General features: G+C 36.8%; 1 protein-coding gene across 3 annotated transcripts in view; it reads right to left on the bottom strand.

The window, feature by feature from the left end:
• The window catches only part of TMEM131 (transmembrane protein 131), a 220,372-nt gene that overhangs the window by 66,487 nt on the left and 136,524 nt on the right, over positions 1-17,361 (bottom strand). For 2 of the 3 annotated variants that reach the window (XM_081833431.1, XM_081833432.1), the window contains 6 exons: positions 13,629-13,745; positions 11,252-11,374; positions 6,424-6,504; positions 3,816-3,966; positions 3,654-3,710; positions 2,596-2,657 (listed from right to left, as the gene is read on the bottom strand). In XM_081833431.1, the coding sequence (XP_081689557.1) occupies positions 2,596-2,657; positions 3,654-3,710; positions 3,816-3,966; positions 6,424-6,504; positions 11,252-11,374; positions 13,629-13,745 (591 nt within the window). Of the gene's footprint in view, positions 1-2,595; positions 2,658-3,653; positions 3,711-3,815; positions 3,967-6,423; positions 6,505-11,251; positions 11,375-13,628; positions 13,746-16,435; positions 16,460-17,361 lie in introns of those variants that run through there. The other variant, XM_081833433.1, reaches the window with a different exon arrangement.

The following is a 17,361-nucleotide window of genomic DNA, read 5'->3' as shown; positions in this document are numbered from 1 at the left end:
ACAAACCTTTACCTAGACTGACCAAAACCACTTTTTAAATACTATTGAGAAGACTAAATTACTAAAATCAAGAATGAGGGGCGCCTGGGTGGCTCAGTCGTTAAGCGTCTGCCTTCGGCTCAGGTCATGATCCCGGGGTCCTGGGATTGAGTCCTGCATCGGGCTCCCTGCTCGGCGGGAAGCCTGCTTCTCCCTCTCCCACTCCCCCTGCTTGTGTTTCTTCTATCGCTGTGTCTCTCTCTGTCAAATAAATAAAATCTTTAAAAAAAAAAAAAATAAAATCAAGAATGAAAAATGGGATGTTACTACCTACTTCACAGGGACAAAAGAATCATAAGGGAATACTATGAACACTGGTACACCAACCAATTAAAAACTTGAGACACAATGACAAAATCTCTAGGAAGACATAAGCCACTGAAAGTGAGGCAAGAAGAACAGAAAATCTGAATAGGCCTAAAGAGACTGAATTTTAAAACTTCCCACAAAGAGAAGCCCAGACCCAGAGGACTTCATTGGTGAATTCTACCAAACATTTAAGAGGAATTTAACACCAGTCCTTCACAAACTCTTCCCAAAAATAGAAGAGGAGAGAATACTTCCCAACTCATTCTACTGGAAAACAACAACAGCACAGCTATCTACCACCTTTATAGGACAACAGATATTTTAATGTAGAACAAAGAAAAAAGTATATTATTACAGAACAGTCCTTGTCCAGAAGGGTGTTCATATTAACATACATACAGCTCACATTTTTATAAACATTACACTGTTCTTATTTTGCTCATTTTTCCATAGACTTGTGCAAATGTCAATATAGTTAAAAGAGACAAAACCAGTCCCTAACCCCTGAATATATAACAATCAGCATTATGTATTCAGGAAAATATAATTAATTCTTGCTGTAAATAGGAGTTACAAAGAAATCATACAATAGAAACATTCACTTTAATATTTTCTTATGTAAAAGGTCATTACTGGAGAGTGTGCTGATAGTTTCATTCCATAGAGACTTTGATGACAATCTTTTCAAAAACTGAATCAAAAATCAAGAAAGTCACTGAATCAAAAAAAAAGAATATATTTTTAAAAGCAAGCATATAAAAATATATGCACTAAAGTTGCTATTTAAGAAGAAAAATAACAAAAATGAGATATAATGCTGTTGCTCATGCTTTTGTGTTTTGTTTCAATGGTCAAAAAAAGCTGTTCCTTGTCATCTGTGGTAGAGTCTCTTGAGGACCCCCGAGGAGGACAGGTGTGAATAACATCAGACCCAGGCAATTGCATCACAGGTCTCTCTCAGCCTGCCAACAGTGGACAGGCAGGAACTCCAAGTAGGGCAGTTTCAGCCCACTCTAGAGTGGGGGAAGCTCTCTACCAGACCCCATTCCCCTAGTTCTTCTACTTAGCAGGAAGAAATACTAGGTCGGACAGCAGGACACTGCCTGGACTATGATCAGTGAGCATAGTTACTGTGCATTAAATCATGGTTGCCCAGGGGCGCCTGGGTGGCTCAGTCGTTAAGCATCTGCCTTCAGCTCAGGTCATGATCCCAGGGTCCTGGGATCGAGCCCCGCATTGGGCTCCTTGCTCCGTGGGAAGCCTGCTTCTCCCTCTCCCACTCCCCCTGCTTGTGTTCCCTCTCTCTCTGTGTCTCTGTCAAATAAATAAACAAAATCTTAAAAAAAAAAATATGGTTGCCTGGGATGACCGTCTCTCACTCCCTCATTTAGGGTTTGTAAGCTCTCCTCTCTTTGGTCTACTCTACCAGCTGGCTATACATTCTGGGTTTGGCCATGGATGGACAAAGGTCCCTTAAGTCTCATGCCCGTTTGATGTATCTCATTTTATCAGAATTCTCTGAATTTAGGCTTCTGACATTAGCACAGGCTATAATAAAAATGTACTGCTTTCTTTTTCCATTATTCCCTATATATGTATCTTGGGGACTTCACCAGGAGGTAAGGTTGTTTATTCCCCTAAAATTGTGTAATGGCTCCCCAACTCTACTGTAAGGCCTAAAAGTCACTCGTTCTATGTGCATGTGTGAGGGGAAGAGAGGACCCTGGTTTATAGTCTGCTATCTACTATGCTGTAGTAGCTGCCGGTTAGAAGGGTACCTTGGACAAATATTAATAGCATTCTCACATTACCTACCATGTCTCTGTGCTTTATTATAATTTCTCTTCCCAACTCATCTGAACCCTTTTATCCCCCCCTCTCTTTTTACTTACCCATACCTTATGTCTAACAACTAAACCTGATGGAATCCTTATAACCCGTTTTTCTTTGCACATGGCACACATCCTAGGATTTATCAGAATCCACACGTCTCTTATATGACTCTGCCTAAAGAAGAACCTCAGGGACTTTGGTTCAGACTTAGCTTGGGGAAGATCACGTACTTTCCTTCTCATCTTTAAAATCTAGTGGTTAGAGGCAGAATAGGTTTCTCACATCACACTTTGAACCCAAGTGTCACTAGGCCACCATAAAACAGAATCCTTTAGAGGTTTAATTATTTTTAACTTTGTCATAAGTTCAAAAACAAAGAATATATAAATTAGGAGAAAAGAGGTAAAAACTTACTGTTATTGGTACATCTTTTGTTCCTGAATTTAATAAATGAAGGTTTAAAACTTTTGGTAGATCTGTTAAAATTGAAGAAAAGAAATATTTCTTTAACAGGTGTGCTTTACAGCAAGTTATAATTTTTACCTTATTAGATACCAGACTGAATCTATTCTAGAACGTGAAAAAGAACTACAATCACATTAATAAAAAGAATGTGATTCTACCTAACTCATAGATAGCAGTCACCTTACTCATAAGGATACTGTGTATTACAAGAACTGCCCCCTCCTAAATAACCAGAAAAACAAAACAAAACATAATTTTTTAGTGGAATTAGACATTACTAATCTTTCGTTTCCAGCAAAGCATAAGGAAGCAAATTAATAATGTGCAATGTGAAATTATCACATTAAAACCGAATCTAATTTTCAAAAAGGGGTCTTCAATCCTAACCAATCAAATTCTAATTACACATGGCCCACAGAAATCCCAAATTGTAAGTATTTCTATTTTTTCCTTAATAAATCCTTTAACTTGCGTGATCTCAGTTTTAGAATTTGAATACTTTCTTTGACCATCTGGGACAAAATCTAATGTTATTGTAATATAACTAAATAATTAATAATATTAATAATAAAATATTAATAAAATTAATAATATAATGGAATAATCCATTACTAAGAAAGAATCCAGAAATAAAGCTTTTTATTTCCTTTATTTTACTATTAAAAAAAAGATTCAGCATAACTGAATATGTGACAAACTAGATTAAAAAACTCAGAAACTATACCTTCTGCCTCAGTCTTCTGTTTAGAAGACTTCACTTATCTCATGACCTTGCTTTCCCACCTGGTAAGCAATGGTGTCCCTCAGAGGAATGGGGTATGAACCCGTGAGGGCTCTGAGTTCCCAACAGTAGGTTTCTACGAGATCATGTAACCTACTGAAAGGTAACTTTCAAAGCTGAGTTACCAAGGAGTTAAAGTACAGCCAGCCATTCAGCACTGAACAGAGGTTTTTTTTTTGTTTTGTTTTTTTTTAAGACTTAGAAAAATACTGTCTCTTTTCTTTACCTTGTGTTCGTAGTGTACCAAAATCTAACATTTCGGTTGAGGAATAAATTCCAGGGGCTTGGAAAAGAGAAAAGTAAACCATTAGATATTACTTTGCCCAGAGTAAGATGTATTGAAAACCAAACAAACATACATTTGCAGCTCCTTCAATTTTCTACTAACCTGTTGTAACTTCTACCTCAACAGGAAGAATGATAAACTCTGTGCTGTCTGAAGCATTAGTCTTTATTCTGATGAAGGCTGTGTGATTATCTGCTTCTCTGGATGAAAAGCTGGCTCTCATCACTCCCTTGGTTTCATAAGGAGGAATCTCCTGACAAGTTAACAGACCATAATGTAGCACAGCTTTTGTCATGTTGCAAAACCACCATAGTTTAATGAATAAGATGACAATGACTGAAAGATGCATTATTATTTTATATACCTACTAAGAAAAAAAATACATTGCCACTTAAACAAATATATATTCCACAGATTACAACACACTCCAATTTTGAAGAACATTAAATGTAAAAAAAAGTGCATCTTAGAATTCATGAAGCATGGTATGTAATATTGAGCAAATGAAAGAAATAAAATTATCTGAAAACAAACTGTCAGTTGCAAAGTTATCATTAAAAGACAGAATTAATCTATAAAATCATTTATTCTTTAACGTGATGCTTGGGCATATAATTCGGTCCTAAAATTCTCTAACAAACAGCCATATCACCATTGGAGGGAAATGCTTTTCCAGAAATCTACAGGAATCTCTTTAACGTAGAGAGCTTAGACCCGTCTGTCCTTTCATTTAAAACCGAACACAGCAAAACTTCCCAGGCAAATCTACAGTTCACCAACTGCTTTCTGTAAGGCTCTTAGCAAGTAAGATCGCAAACATTTTCAGGCCTGTAATGAGAGAACACTCAAATATACACTAGAAGGAAGATTCATCGGGGAAAAAAAAATTTTTTTTTTTTTGAAATGTAATTCTTTCCTGGTTTTACAAAATCTGGCCTCCTTGGGACCATCAGAATTTCTCTGCACACACTTTTTGGCATATTTGAGGAGATCCCTGTGATACAGGATTTATTGGTCTTCACTTACTTCTCTATTCTTTTAAACTTTTTAGCCTCAAAGTAGGAAAGAAGTGTTTGGAACCCTCCTGGGTCCACTACAGATGCACCATCCACTTCCCCATCTCTAGGGAGCTGACTTGTCTCTGGGCTTTTCTTATGTACACTGTAAATGGGCTGAGGGTGAGGTCAAGGCCAACTGATTTTTTTCTTACTCTAGGTTTGTAGGAATAAGAATAACTTTCCTTGTAGCCACTGGGAGTATTAAAACATTATGCCATCTCTGCTACCATTGGTTATAGTTCTTAACTAATTAGAAATCTGAATTCTCTTATGTTTATTAGATACCAATTATATTTCACACTAAATTCTTAGTTCTTCTATCTAGAATTAGAATATAAACTGAATAGCTTATAGTTAATTCTCTGAAGCATTGTTTTATATACTATTTCTCGCAAAGGCTTTTCAAACAATAATATAATTTCAAGATAAAATATTTTTTGTGAAAGAATATAAATGAGCCATCCATTACATATTTCTACCTGCTAATTTGTCCCTGTATCTGACGAGTTAACCAAATCCCTGACAAATTTGCTTCTAATTGCTCAAGTCAACATCCTAAAAATGTCCCTTTTGCATCCCTTCCTTGGTCGAGACTGGTCAGAAGACAGAACAAGAGGCTATGTGTGTTTAATAGAGCGATTAATAAATAAATTTGATATTCAGAACTTATTCATAGCAGTAAAGTCTGTTCAATTATGGATGAGGAACGATCTGAGTGCCCTTGGTACAAGAAGGACACTTACTATGCCTTTCCCCTCTTTGATTAAGGCATGGTAGATAACATTTAGAGAAAAACCCTCCTATGGCAGGGAACTTTACAAATAAGGTAGTTGCTACATATTCACTGATTTGGCTAATATTTGCCAGTATTTTCTAAGAAAAAGTGGTTCTCTAAGCACTGACACAAACTAGTGTTAAATATTCAACAATATTAAAGGTGAATGTAGATCACCTAAGAATTTATAATTTTCTAAGCTGTCACGAGGGCTTGACTACGTTCCCTCTGAAAATGTCATCTCTATCAACAAGTCTGCACAGTCAATTCTCTACGTCAAACATATAATGGATCCTTCCCATCGGGTTTGTTTTTTCTTTTTTAATCTCAGTATAAAGCACATTATAAATGATTAGATTCAGAGACAACTTTACCAATATAATTCTGTGAAAGAATAGTTGAAACCTCTTCCTTTCCACACAGTGGGTTAAAGCTCCCACCAATTTTGTTCACTGCTCTTTCCAAAAATTACTACTTATACTTTTCTCTCCATGTATCATCCAATTTTCATATATATCTGATGTAAATTTTTTTTTTTTTTTTTAATTTTATTTATTTGGCAGAGAGAGAGACAGCGAGAGAGGGAACACAAGCAGGGGGAGTGGGAGAGGGAGAAGCAGACTTCCTGCGGAGCAGGGAGCCCGATGCGGGGCTCGATCCCAGGACCCTGGGATCATGACCTGAGCCGAAGGCAGACGCTTAACGACTGAGCCACCCAGGCGCCCCTATCTGATGTAAATTTAAAATTAAGATATAATTAAGGGAAAGTCACCCACATTTATACAGCTGATAAATGTGGTATATAATTTCTGGTGTATTTAAGAACATAATTGGTTCCAAGTGACCACACATGAGAGACAAATATGCCAGCACTCACCCACAGTTTTCTGGTGCCTCCTTGTTGGCCTGTTGGAAGTTCTAGGTGAAGATCTCCTCCACTAGAGTACATTTCTACAACCTGTGACAAAAGAGCATGTGATGGTTAAGTTCGAAACCATATTCTCAATGCAAGTGATTTGCTGTTAAACAGAAATAAGTCTGACAACCCCGTGTCTTACAAAAATTTAAAAACATGTGCAGATATAAAAGTAAAGTATCGTGTCTTATCACTGGAGTCAGTGCTTCATATGTGTGACCAATGGTGGTTATTTTTAACTAAAACAAGGTAATTTTCATATATTAAACTTAGAAACAGTATAATTATATCAGACACTGGATTAAAGAAAATCCATCCATAGAACACCTTTTATTTTCTCCAAAGGAAAAATGGTTTATGGAAATACAATTTTTGTACTTCTTATAGTAACACAGTGCTTCTTTAGTTACACATTTATTTTTTTTAATTTTTTTTTTTTTAAAGATTTTATTTATTTATTTGACAGAGAGAGACACAGTTGGAGAGGGAACACAAGCGGGGGAGTGGGAGAGGGAGAGGCAGGCTTCCCGCTGAGCAGGGAGCCTGATGCGGGGCTCGATCCCAGGACCCTGGGATCATGACCTGAGCCGAAGGCAGACGCTTAATGATTGAGCCACCCAGGCGCCCCTAGTCACACATTTATAACAAGATTTAGCAGCAGATCTAACAACTACTATAATTGTGAAATAGTGAAGAATGCTTCATTCTGGGATATATGTAACATTTTTAATGCAGTATGACAGTATTTGGTTTCTCTTGGTGGCAAAAATCACAAGAACTGTTAATAATACCTCTGTGGCTTGTACCTACATTCATGATTTTGCTGAGATATAACTGATGTACAATAAACTACCCATATTTCAAGTGCACAACTTGATAAATTCTTGACATACATATACAGGCGTGAAGCTACCACTGCAATTAAGACATTAAATATACCCATTATGTCTAAATTTTCTTCATGCCCTTTGCAATCTGTCACTCTCTGCCCCCTCACACCCCCGAGGCAACCAATGACCTGTGCCTGGCCACTCAAGATTAGTTTGTATTTTCTAGAGCTTCATATAAATGCGGCGCCTGGGTGGCTCAGTCGTTAAGTGTCTGCCTTCGGCTCAGGTCATGAGACCAGGGTCCTGGGAAAGAGCCCCCCATCGGGCTCCCTGCTCAGTGGGAAGCCTGCTTCTCCTGCTCCCACTCCCCCTGCTTGTGTTCCCTCTCTCGCTGTGTCTCTCTCTGTCAAATAAATAAATAAAGTCTTAAAAAAAAAAATAGAGCTTTATATAAATGGAATCATACAGTATGCACTCTTGTTCCTGGCTGCTTTTACTCAGTGTTAATTATTTTGAGATCCATCACGTTGTTTATGTATTAATAGTTCATTTCTTTTCAATTTTATGGCTATGTCACAATTTTTGATCCATTCACCTAATGATGGACATTTGGGTTGCTTCCAGTTTTTGGTCATTACAGATAAAGCTACTATGAATACTGCATTTGTATAAGTCTTTGTGTGAACATCTGCTTTCTTTGCTCTTTGGTAAATACCTAGGGATAGAATGGGCCATATGGCAGGAGACTTTCCTTTAAGGGCAGGTAACCCTATCTCTTAAAAAGAAAGAAGGGCATCTAGGTGGCTCAGTTGGTTAAGTGACTGCCTTCGGCTCAGGTCATGATGCTGGAGTCCCAGAATTGAGTCCCGCATGGGGCTCCCTGCTCAGCAGGGAGTCTGCTTCTCCCTCTGACCCTCCCCTCTCTCGTGCTCTCTCTCTCAAAAAAATAAATAAAATCTTTAAAAAAAAAAAAAAAAAGAAAGAAGATAATTTTTTATTTTAAAAATTAAAAAATATTTTATTTATTTATTTTAGAGACAGAGATAGGGATAGAGACAGAGAGCACACACATGTGTGTGGGGGAAGGACTGGAGGGAGAGGGACAAGCAGACTTCACGCTGAGCCCACCGCGGGTCTTGGTCCCAGGACCCTGAGATTGTGACCGGAGCTGAAATCAAGAGTCGGCCGCTTAACTGACTGAGCCACCCAGGCACCCCAAGAATATACTTAAATACAAATTTGGGGTGAAGTAAAAGAATGGGTGGAAGACCTTCACTTGTTTTGTCATGTAAGTCTTTCAGAGGTACATAAAAAAAAGACAAAGCAAGAAAAACAGCAATACTTTAGTATAAACTTAAAGGTTTTTGGTGTATGTTGTTGTTAACGTAACACATTTAGCAAAGACTAATGAGCTAAGATTTTCTCTGAGTATTATTACCTGCCTTCTGATTTATTACAGTGTTCCCCTATAGTCCCAGTTGTATTTATAGTGATACCACCTTAACTGATGGAGTGACTGCAGAACCTTTTCTGAAAAACCAGAAGACATCGTATATTATTTTGTTTAATCTTCCAAGGCATTAAGGAAATAAGTATAACAATGTGTGGAAACAGAAGATTAAAAGGTAGACTACTGATTATAGGGAAAGAAATAAGGAAACGGGGACAGAAAAAGACTCCATTATAAAATTCAAAGGAAAGATCACATTAAAACTAGGAACGCGACATATTCCTCATTTTAAGTCCAGTGTTATTTATTCTAATTTAACAACGTATAGAAAAAAAGCCAAAAATATATAGAGAATATAATTTATGTTAAAAAAATTTGCACAAAGAATGTTTATTTTTGTGTGTCCACATGTATACATGCAAATGCACTGAAAAGGGAGACAAGACACACCACGATCTGACAGGATAGTATATATGAGGAGGGGTTTGGGACTAGAGCTGTGCTAATACAACAGTTATCAGCTATACGTAGTTATTTAAATTTAAAATAATTAAAATAAAATGAAATGTTCAGTTTCTCAGCCACGCTAGCCACAAATTCAACTGCTCATTAGCCACATGTGGCTGGTGGCTGCTGTACTGGACTGAGCAAATACAGATACAGCATTGAAGAAAGTTCTATTGGATAGCACTGGATTAAAAAGTAGAAATTCAAGAGGACTTTTGCTTCACATGTTTGAATTGTTAACATTTTTTTTTCAATGAAAACATACTCATGTTGTGTTTTATACATAATAAATCAGATGCAACTTCTTATTTACAGTACTTCCTTAAAATTAAGGATAAGACTAGTGACTCCGTATAACATAGAACCATCAGGTTAAGAGTGCCTCCCAGATAAATAATCTATACTGGTTCTAAGAGGGCAGCTTTGGTTTTTCCATTTGCTCTCCTGTATGCTGATAAAAAGTCCAGTGTGGTATATATTCATTAAAATGTAATAACTGGGCAGGAGGGGAAGAATGAAGGGGGGGAAATCGGAGGGGGAGAGGAACCATGAGAGACGATGTACTCTGAAAAACAAACTGAGGGTTCTAGAGGGGAGCGGGATGGGAGGATGGGTTAGCCTGGTGATGGGTATTAAAGAGGGCACATTCTGCATGGAGCACTGGGTGTTATGCACAATGAATCATGGAACACTACATCTAAAACTAATGATGTAATGTATGGTGATTAACATAACAATAAAAATTAAAAAAAATAAAATGTAATAACTGGAAAAAGCCTAGATTAACAACAACAAAAATCAGTTGACTGAAAACAGTCAAGGAAAGAAAGCAGCAGGAATTTATGAGATTTCTGTATAATCTGTCATAAGAATTCCATCAGGGAAAATACACCATTACCTAAAGTTAGCCAAAAGGATATAAATGCTCAAGTGATGATGAAGAGGAAACACTTTTCACTTGTAAAAACAGGACAGAAAAGCATTTTCTTCTTTTGTAATGAAGAGATCTAGCTAAAAATAATTAAAATTCGGGCAGAATATTCTTATTAGTAGCCATGCTCTCCGAATGTTAGCCAAGTGTCGGGGAGAAACCCATTTCTTGCTAATTTAGCATATAATTTCACAGTTCATGCTCTAAAAATCTCACTATACTCCTTCTCACTTTCTCTGTTTACGAACATTTCTACCAGGGGGTTCTGGGATGACAAGAACCATTTTGGTTGTGAAAGCTCTGCAGTTTACCACAACATGTTGTGTTTTCCCTCCACTGGTCATGTTCAAGCTACTGTTAAGGCCTGGTCGTAAACAACTCTGGGTGTGGATATTATGGACTATTGTGGAAAGTATCCACATCTCCTTCCAACCAGATAACACAATGAGAAGCTACAGTGGTAGCAAATGTCACATAGTTGGAAGTCACTGGGAACACAGGGTGGGGATTTTAGGAAGTACATGAAGGAGGAACATTAGCCACTCCCACTGTGCAAGAGACAAGGAACTAGTGAGGAGATTTCAAACTTGAAAACAGTCAGTACTAACAGACTGAGTAAGATCAGGAGCTGGACTTTAAAAAAAAAAAAGTTTGCTTTTAAGCAGGATTCTATATTACCCTTCCCTTGGACTTTAATTTCTAGGCTGCCATCACCAAAAACTTATTATTACCAAAAAATAAGTATGAACTGTGTTTTAAAAAATTTACGTTATGCTAGAAAAGCAGTGGCCTTGTGTGGCTGAAAACTCTTAAGTTAAAGGCAGAGCTATTAAACTCCAATACCAGAGAAACCACAGTTTTAGAAGTGGTTCCAAAAATTCAATACCTGGATTACTGTAACCCAAAATTCCAACCACAGCAAGCTGCACTAAAAGAATACCCCTACTCTGATACATCCATAAAACCCCATTATTTTAAGTAGTCTTGAAAACCCTAACAAACTGAGATTTCATGCTAAGCATTAATTTTTGCCAAAATGAAACTCATTCAAAATCATCATCATAAACTCACCTGTAAAGGCTCACTGTGAGGATTGTGTATATTTATTATAGGTGAGAAACTGCTGTTCACAGGGACTCTGGCCCCAAGGAATGGCCTCAATCGATATGGGTTTGGAACCCCAACACCAAATACCTATTTCAAAGATGAAAAAAATGCACTTTGAGTTGCTTTCATAACTAACATTTTTATAGTTATAACTGATTGATCTAGGGAAAACTAGCGAGTCTATTTAGATGGGAAAAATCTTAACCACCTTTAAAAAGATCACACATGTAATTTCTGTACTTGATTTGGCTACATATTTGATTTGCTACATATATATGTGTATTCGGAATTATTTCTACAATATATTGGAAATTAAAATGATAGCAGTCCTTCATGAGCTCATAGAATAGACAAAAGAAGAAAAGAGGGAATCAAATGATTTCCTTACTCCAACCATAAGGAGATGGATCTAGGGCCCAAGCGATTTCCCAAATATCAAGCCCAGCTCCAGGTCATACCCACATGGGAAGGCAAGGCCCTTTGTTGACTGAGTAAACAGGGTGAGCCAGTCATTCAAATGACAAATATTTATTAAGTGCTTATGATGTGCTAGGCACAAATATATACATAGTGAATGATTTAATAGTGAATAAGAAAGGTAATATGCCTGCTGTCATAAAGCTTATATTCTAGTATGAGGGACAGACTAGAGAACAATAAAAAAAGTTCTAAAAAAACAGGTAATGTGATATAGAATAACTGAATAGGGTGAGGCTGGGAATGCTCTTTTAGAGAGCATGGTCAGGGCAATCTTCTTTGAGGAAGTGATGTGAGCTGATGTCACCAGCAAGATGAGAAAATCCAGTAATGAGAGTGTATTCAGGCGAGGGGAAGTATACAAAGGGCATGAGGCAGGAAAGGGGTTGACTTGTTTGAAGACCAGGAATAAGATGAGAAGCAGGATCAAATGGGATGAAGTAGGAGGACTATATGGGAGTCAGAACCTCAGAGGCCTGCTGGCCTTAGTCAGAAGTTTACATTTTGCTCTAAGAGCAATGGGACAATATTAGGATTTCCATGGGCAAGTTGACTAGATGTGGTTTATGATCACAGAAGGTCACTCTGACTACAGTGAATGATGGCCTATGGTAGGGCCTGGAGAGGTATGGAGGGCCTGTTGGAGGCTACTGTGTCATCCAGCAAGAGGCAATAGTGGCTTAGAAGAGAGCAGTGGCAGTGAAGAGGAGAGAGGCAGACAGACTCAAGATATATTTAGGAGGGGGACTTTGTGAGAGACTAGATGTGGAGAGGTGAAGAAAGATAGCTGGTCACTGAGGCTCTCCTTGAGAATGGACTACCCGCAAGTAGTCCAGCTTGGTCACAACCACCCAGGCAACTGGGGGTGCCTCTGTGGAGCAAAGGTCTTAATATTCTTACGATGGTCTTCACTTCTCAACAGGTGCTTGTTAAATGAGTGTCATCTGTACAATACTTCAAAGTTACTCATCTGTGCAGGCTGCCTACTAAACAACCACTACAGACTTATTTACCATACATAAACCCAAGTGCCTGACTAATCAGTTTACTCTGACACCAATTTTCAAGCTACATGGTATGTTCTGGGTCCTGGAGAAGAATGTTGAAAACAAAATCATAAAATCTGTCAAGTAAGACATTAGCTAATAAGTAAGGAGTTAAACCAATGTGTTCCAAGCGCAGTATAACACAGTGGTTAATAGGATGGTCTTTGTAGGTACAAAGACATGGGTTTGAATCCCTGCTCAATAACCTACTAGCAGCATTAATTTGAACCAATTATTTAACCTTTCTAAACTTCACCTTCCTTATCTAAAAAAAAAAAAGGCTAACGGTATCTATAACACAGGCAGAAATGCATGTAAGGTATGTAGTATAGTGCCATATAAGCAATTCTTCTTAATAATCTTGATAACCTTGATATACAAAAATTTTGATTCATAAAACATTAACACACTTTAATAACCTAAACAATAATTACACATAAAAAGAACAAATTTTAAACATTTACTAAAGAAAAGCAGGCATGCATGTTTTAATCTTGAAACCATTATCAAGTATGCTTCATAAATGTGCAAAGTAAAATTTTAAAAAAATTAAGTCAGTATAAAATATTTTTTACTATTATTTTGCTAACCAATCTTACATTAATGCTTTAGCTGTAGCTTTAATAGATTGTTCAGTTTGATTTGCACAGGGATAGTCACAGACACAGCAGTAAATAAAAATGCTCTAAGTCCAAACTCTTACATTTCTTATTATCCCTGAGTTTTTAAAGAGACTTCTTGATAGGCTGTCATATGATACATCAGAGATGAGGACTATATTTTATAAAATAAATGAAAGTTTTCATCCTGCTTCTTACCTGGTAAGTAAATACCCCATGATTGGATGTGTTAATAAATAAAGTATTTTCTACATTTCCCACTACTCTTGCAAGAAAAACTACATCAAATGATGTATTTCCTCCTGGAAGTATTTTCTGAAAAAGAACAGCAATAAATAAAGTTAAATTAATAACTAAAAAATCTGATTATGCTGACCACAATTAAATAGTTGAAGTTCTCTAAAACAATCATCTTAGAATCATTTCCATGAACTAGCTTCTCCCCCATGATGGTTTAAGCTTTAAATTAGCTCAATTATTCTGCTATGGAAAATAATAAAAAAGATGTCTTCATATTGATGTCTACAGTCATATAGCTTTGTCAATTACCAGCCTAAAACCCTGTACAGCAGATGGTTTCCTTAGATTCCGTTCATTCAACAATCACTAGGCTGGAATGAAGTGCCTAATTATAGGCTGCTCCCTCACCACATAATCAGGCAGGAGTTTAGCCAAAGCTGAGCTTCTTATATAGATGTACTACTCTACTATTAAGCAGCAACTTGTACTATTCCAAAGAAGAAATAACCCCAGGCCTCAACCCCTTGACCTCCGTCACCCATTCACACAAGGCACTGTATGGGCCCACAACTTAAATCAGGAAAGAAGGCAGGGGTGGCAGTTATGTGCAGAAACTCACTCCCGTTATTATGTGCAGATTGAGGATGTCACTGTAGTTAGTGAAATAAAACTTTATTACAACAAAACAATTACGCTACTCCATGGACTTCAAGGGACTTTGACTGCAGTTCTGTCTGCAATGAAGCTCTACAATGCAGAGTCATCAACCTCTCTCTTTCTGCCTCTATGGCTCGAACTCTAAAACGCTCCCCAGATCGTAGCTTAGCTTATCAACAACCAAAAGAATGATCTACGAAATCATAACTTTTCTTGAACCTATCACAGAGTTTGTGTAACAAGTAGCCCAAAATTTAAGGAAAGACAAGCACCTCCAAAGAGATGGAATGTATTGGCTCACCCATGGCAGAGAACAGGAAGATGAGGCTACCATATAAGACGGTAAAATGCATTCAGCTAAAATTTTTATACTCTGCTAAAAGCTGATAGCAGGCTAAAAGGAGAGTATACAACCACTAGAAGCTGCAGACACTACATGGAGGTAACACTTGAACCAAAGTCAGTAACAGGAAGATACTTGCTAAATCTCTAAGTAGCTTGAAATTAACACACTTCTAAATAACCCACTGATGAAAAAAGCAGTCACAGGGAAATTAAAATATTCTGAATCAACTGAAAATTAAAACACAACATATCAAAATTTGTTGGCTGCAGCTAAAGCAACATTTGGAGGGAAATGTACAGTATTACATGCTAATTTTGAGAAGAAATGCTTCAAATCAATAATCTATGTTTCTACCTTGAGAAACTAAAAAAAAAGAGTAGATTAAACCCAAAATATACAAAAGGAAGAAAATAACAGACAAAAGCAGAAAGGAATAAAACAGAAAACAGAAAATAGCAAAAGGTCAATAAAACCAAAGACAATGCTCAAAAAGATCCATAAAACCCTAGACAAAATAAACTAAGATTAAAAAGGAAGAAGACAAAAATATAAGAAACTGAAATGTGGACATTAATTTATACCTTTTACACATAAAAGGATGATTAAAGAATATTACAAACAACTATGACCATAAATTTAATAACTACAATAAATGGACACATTCTTTGAAAAACATAATGTGCCAAAGCTCATTCAAAATGAAATAGATGATCAGGACAGACCTACACCCATTAAAGAAGTTTAATTTGTAGTTTAAGACCTTCCCACAAAGAAAAGCCCAAGCCCAGACGGTTTCATTGGCAGAATGGTAGAATTCTCTACCATCTATTTAAGAAGGAATTAATATCTATCTTACGTACTTTACAACATACAGAAAAGGAAAGAACATTCCCCACCTTGTTTTATTGGTTCAGCATCACCCTGATACCAAGGCCAAAGACTTGATGAGAAAAGAAAACTACAAGTCAATATGCCTCATGAATGTAGACATACAATCAACATACAATATTGGCAAATTAAATCCAGTCAATATATAAAAATTAGTAATACACCATACGACTAAGTGGTTTTTATCTTGACAATGCAACTCTAGTTCAACATGTAAAAGTCAAATCAATGTAATTGATATTATCAACTTACTAAAGAAGAAAAGTCAGATGGTCATTTCAAAAGGTACATAAAACGAGTTGACAAAATTCAATATCCACTCATGATTAGAAATCTCAGTAAACTGGTCAGAAGAGAAATTCCTCAACCTGATAAACAGCATCTAAAAACCCCTAGAACTACCATATTTCATGTTGAATGACTGAATGTTTTCCTGCTGAAATGTGGAACAAGGCAAGGATGTCCTCTCATGACAGCTGATCAACATTATATTGGAAGTATTGGTCAGCGCAATGAGGCAAGAAAAAGAAACAAGAGGCATACACATTAGAAAGTAAGAACAATCTGTCTTTATTCACAAACAACATAGCTGTCTACATGAAGAACTCCAAAAATATCTTCAAAAATCCTCCTAGAATAAAAGAGTTTAAACAAATCACAGGTATCAAGGTCAATGTATAACGATCATTTTTGTATTTCCATATACTAGCCACGAACACTAGAATTCTAATTTTTAAAAAAGCATCATTCACAATCACACACACAAAAACGTTGAGGTGTAAATCTATTAATGTGAAAATTCTGTAAGATGAAAACTACAAAATATTGTTAAAAGAAATCTAAAGAAGCCTTTAAAAAAAAAATGGAGACATACTGTGTTCATGGATCAGAAGACTCAATATTGTTAAGATGTTAATTCTTCCCAAACTGATTTATATATCCAATGCAACTGCAATAAAAATTTCAGTATAAGGAGAAAAGGTTGTATGCAATGTGAGATAATATCCTACAGCAAAAAAAGTACACTGATGATAAGAAAACTGATGAAATTCATGTAAGTTTTTTTTTAAGATTTTATTTATTTATTTGAGAGAGAGGTGAGAGAGCAATGGAGCGAGAGAGAGAGCCTGAAGAATGGGGGGAGGGGCAGAGGGAGTGGGAGAAGCAGGCTCCCTGCTGAGCAAGGAGTCAGATGCGGGGTTCCATCTGAGGACTCTGGGCTCATGACCCAAGTCAAAGGCAGACGCTTCACCACTGAGCCACCCAGGCGCCCCTCATATAAGTTTTTTAGTAATACTGTACCAATGTTAATTTCCTTGTTATGATAATTGTACTATGATTATATAAGATGTTAGCACTAGGAAAAACTGGGGTGAGGGATACAAGGGGACTATCTATACTTACTTTTTTATACATTTAAGAGTACTTCAAAATAACATAATAAAAAAATCTCAGCAAGATTTAAAACAAAAGAAATTGACAAGCTGATCCCAAAATTTAGATGGCAAGAAAAGGGAATAAAAAGAGCAAAACAGGGGCGCCTGGGTAACTCGGTTGGTTAAGTGTCTGCCTTTGGCTCAGGTCATGATCTCCAGGTCCTGGGACTGAGCCCTGTGTGGAGCCTGCTTCTCCCTCTCCCTCTGCCCACTCACCCCGCCGTTCATGCTCTCTCTTTCTCAAATAAATAAATAAATAAATAAATAAAATCTTTTTAAAAAAATCTTAAAAACAAAACAATTTTGAAAAAGGAGAAAACTGGAGGGCTCACAATATCTAAGAATTATTTAAAAGCTACAGTAG

This window comes from Leptonychotes weddellii, chromosome 10 (genome assembly GCF_054177405.1).
Source record: "Leptonychotes weddellii isolate Sample4059 chromosome 10, ASM5417740v2, whole genome shotgun sequence".
Lineage (NCBI taxonomy): Eukaryota > Metazoa > Chordata > Mammalia > Carnivora > Phocidae > Leptonychotes > Leptonychotes weddellii.
This window is presented reverse-complemented; position numbering and strand designations above follow the sequence as displayed.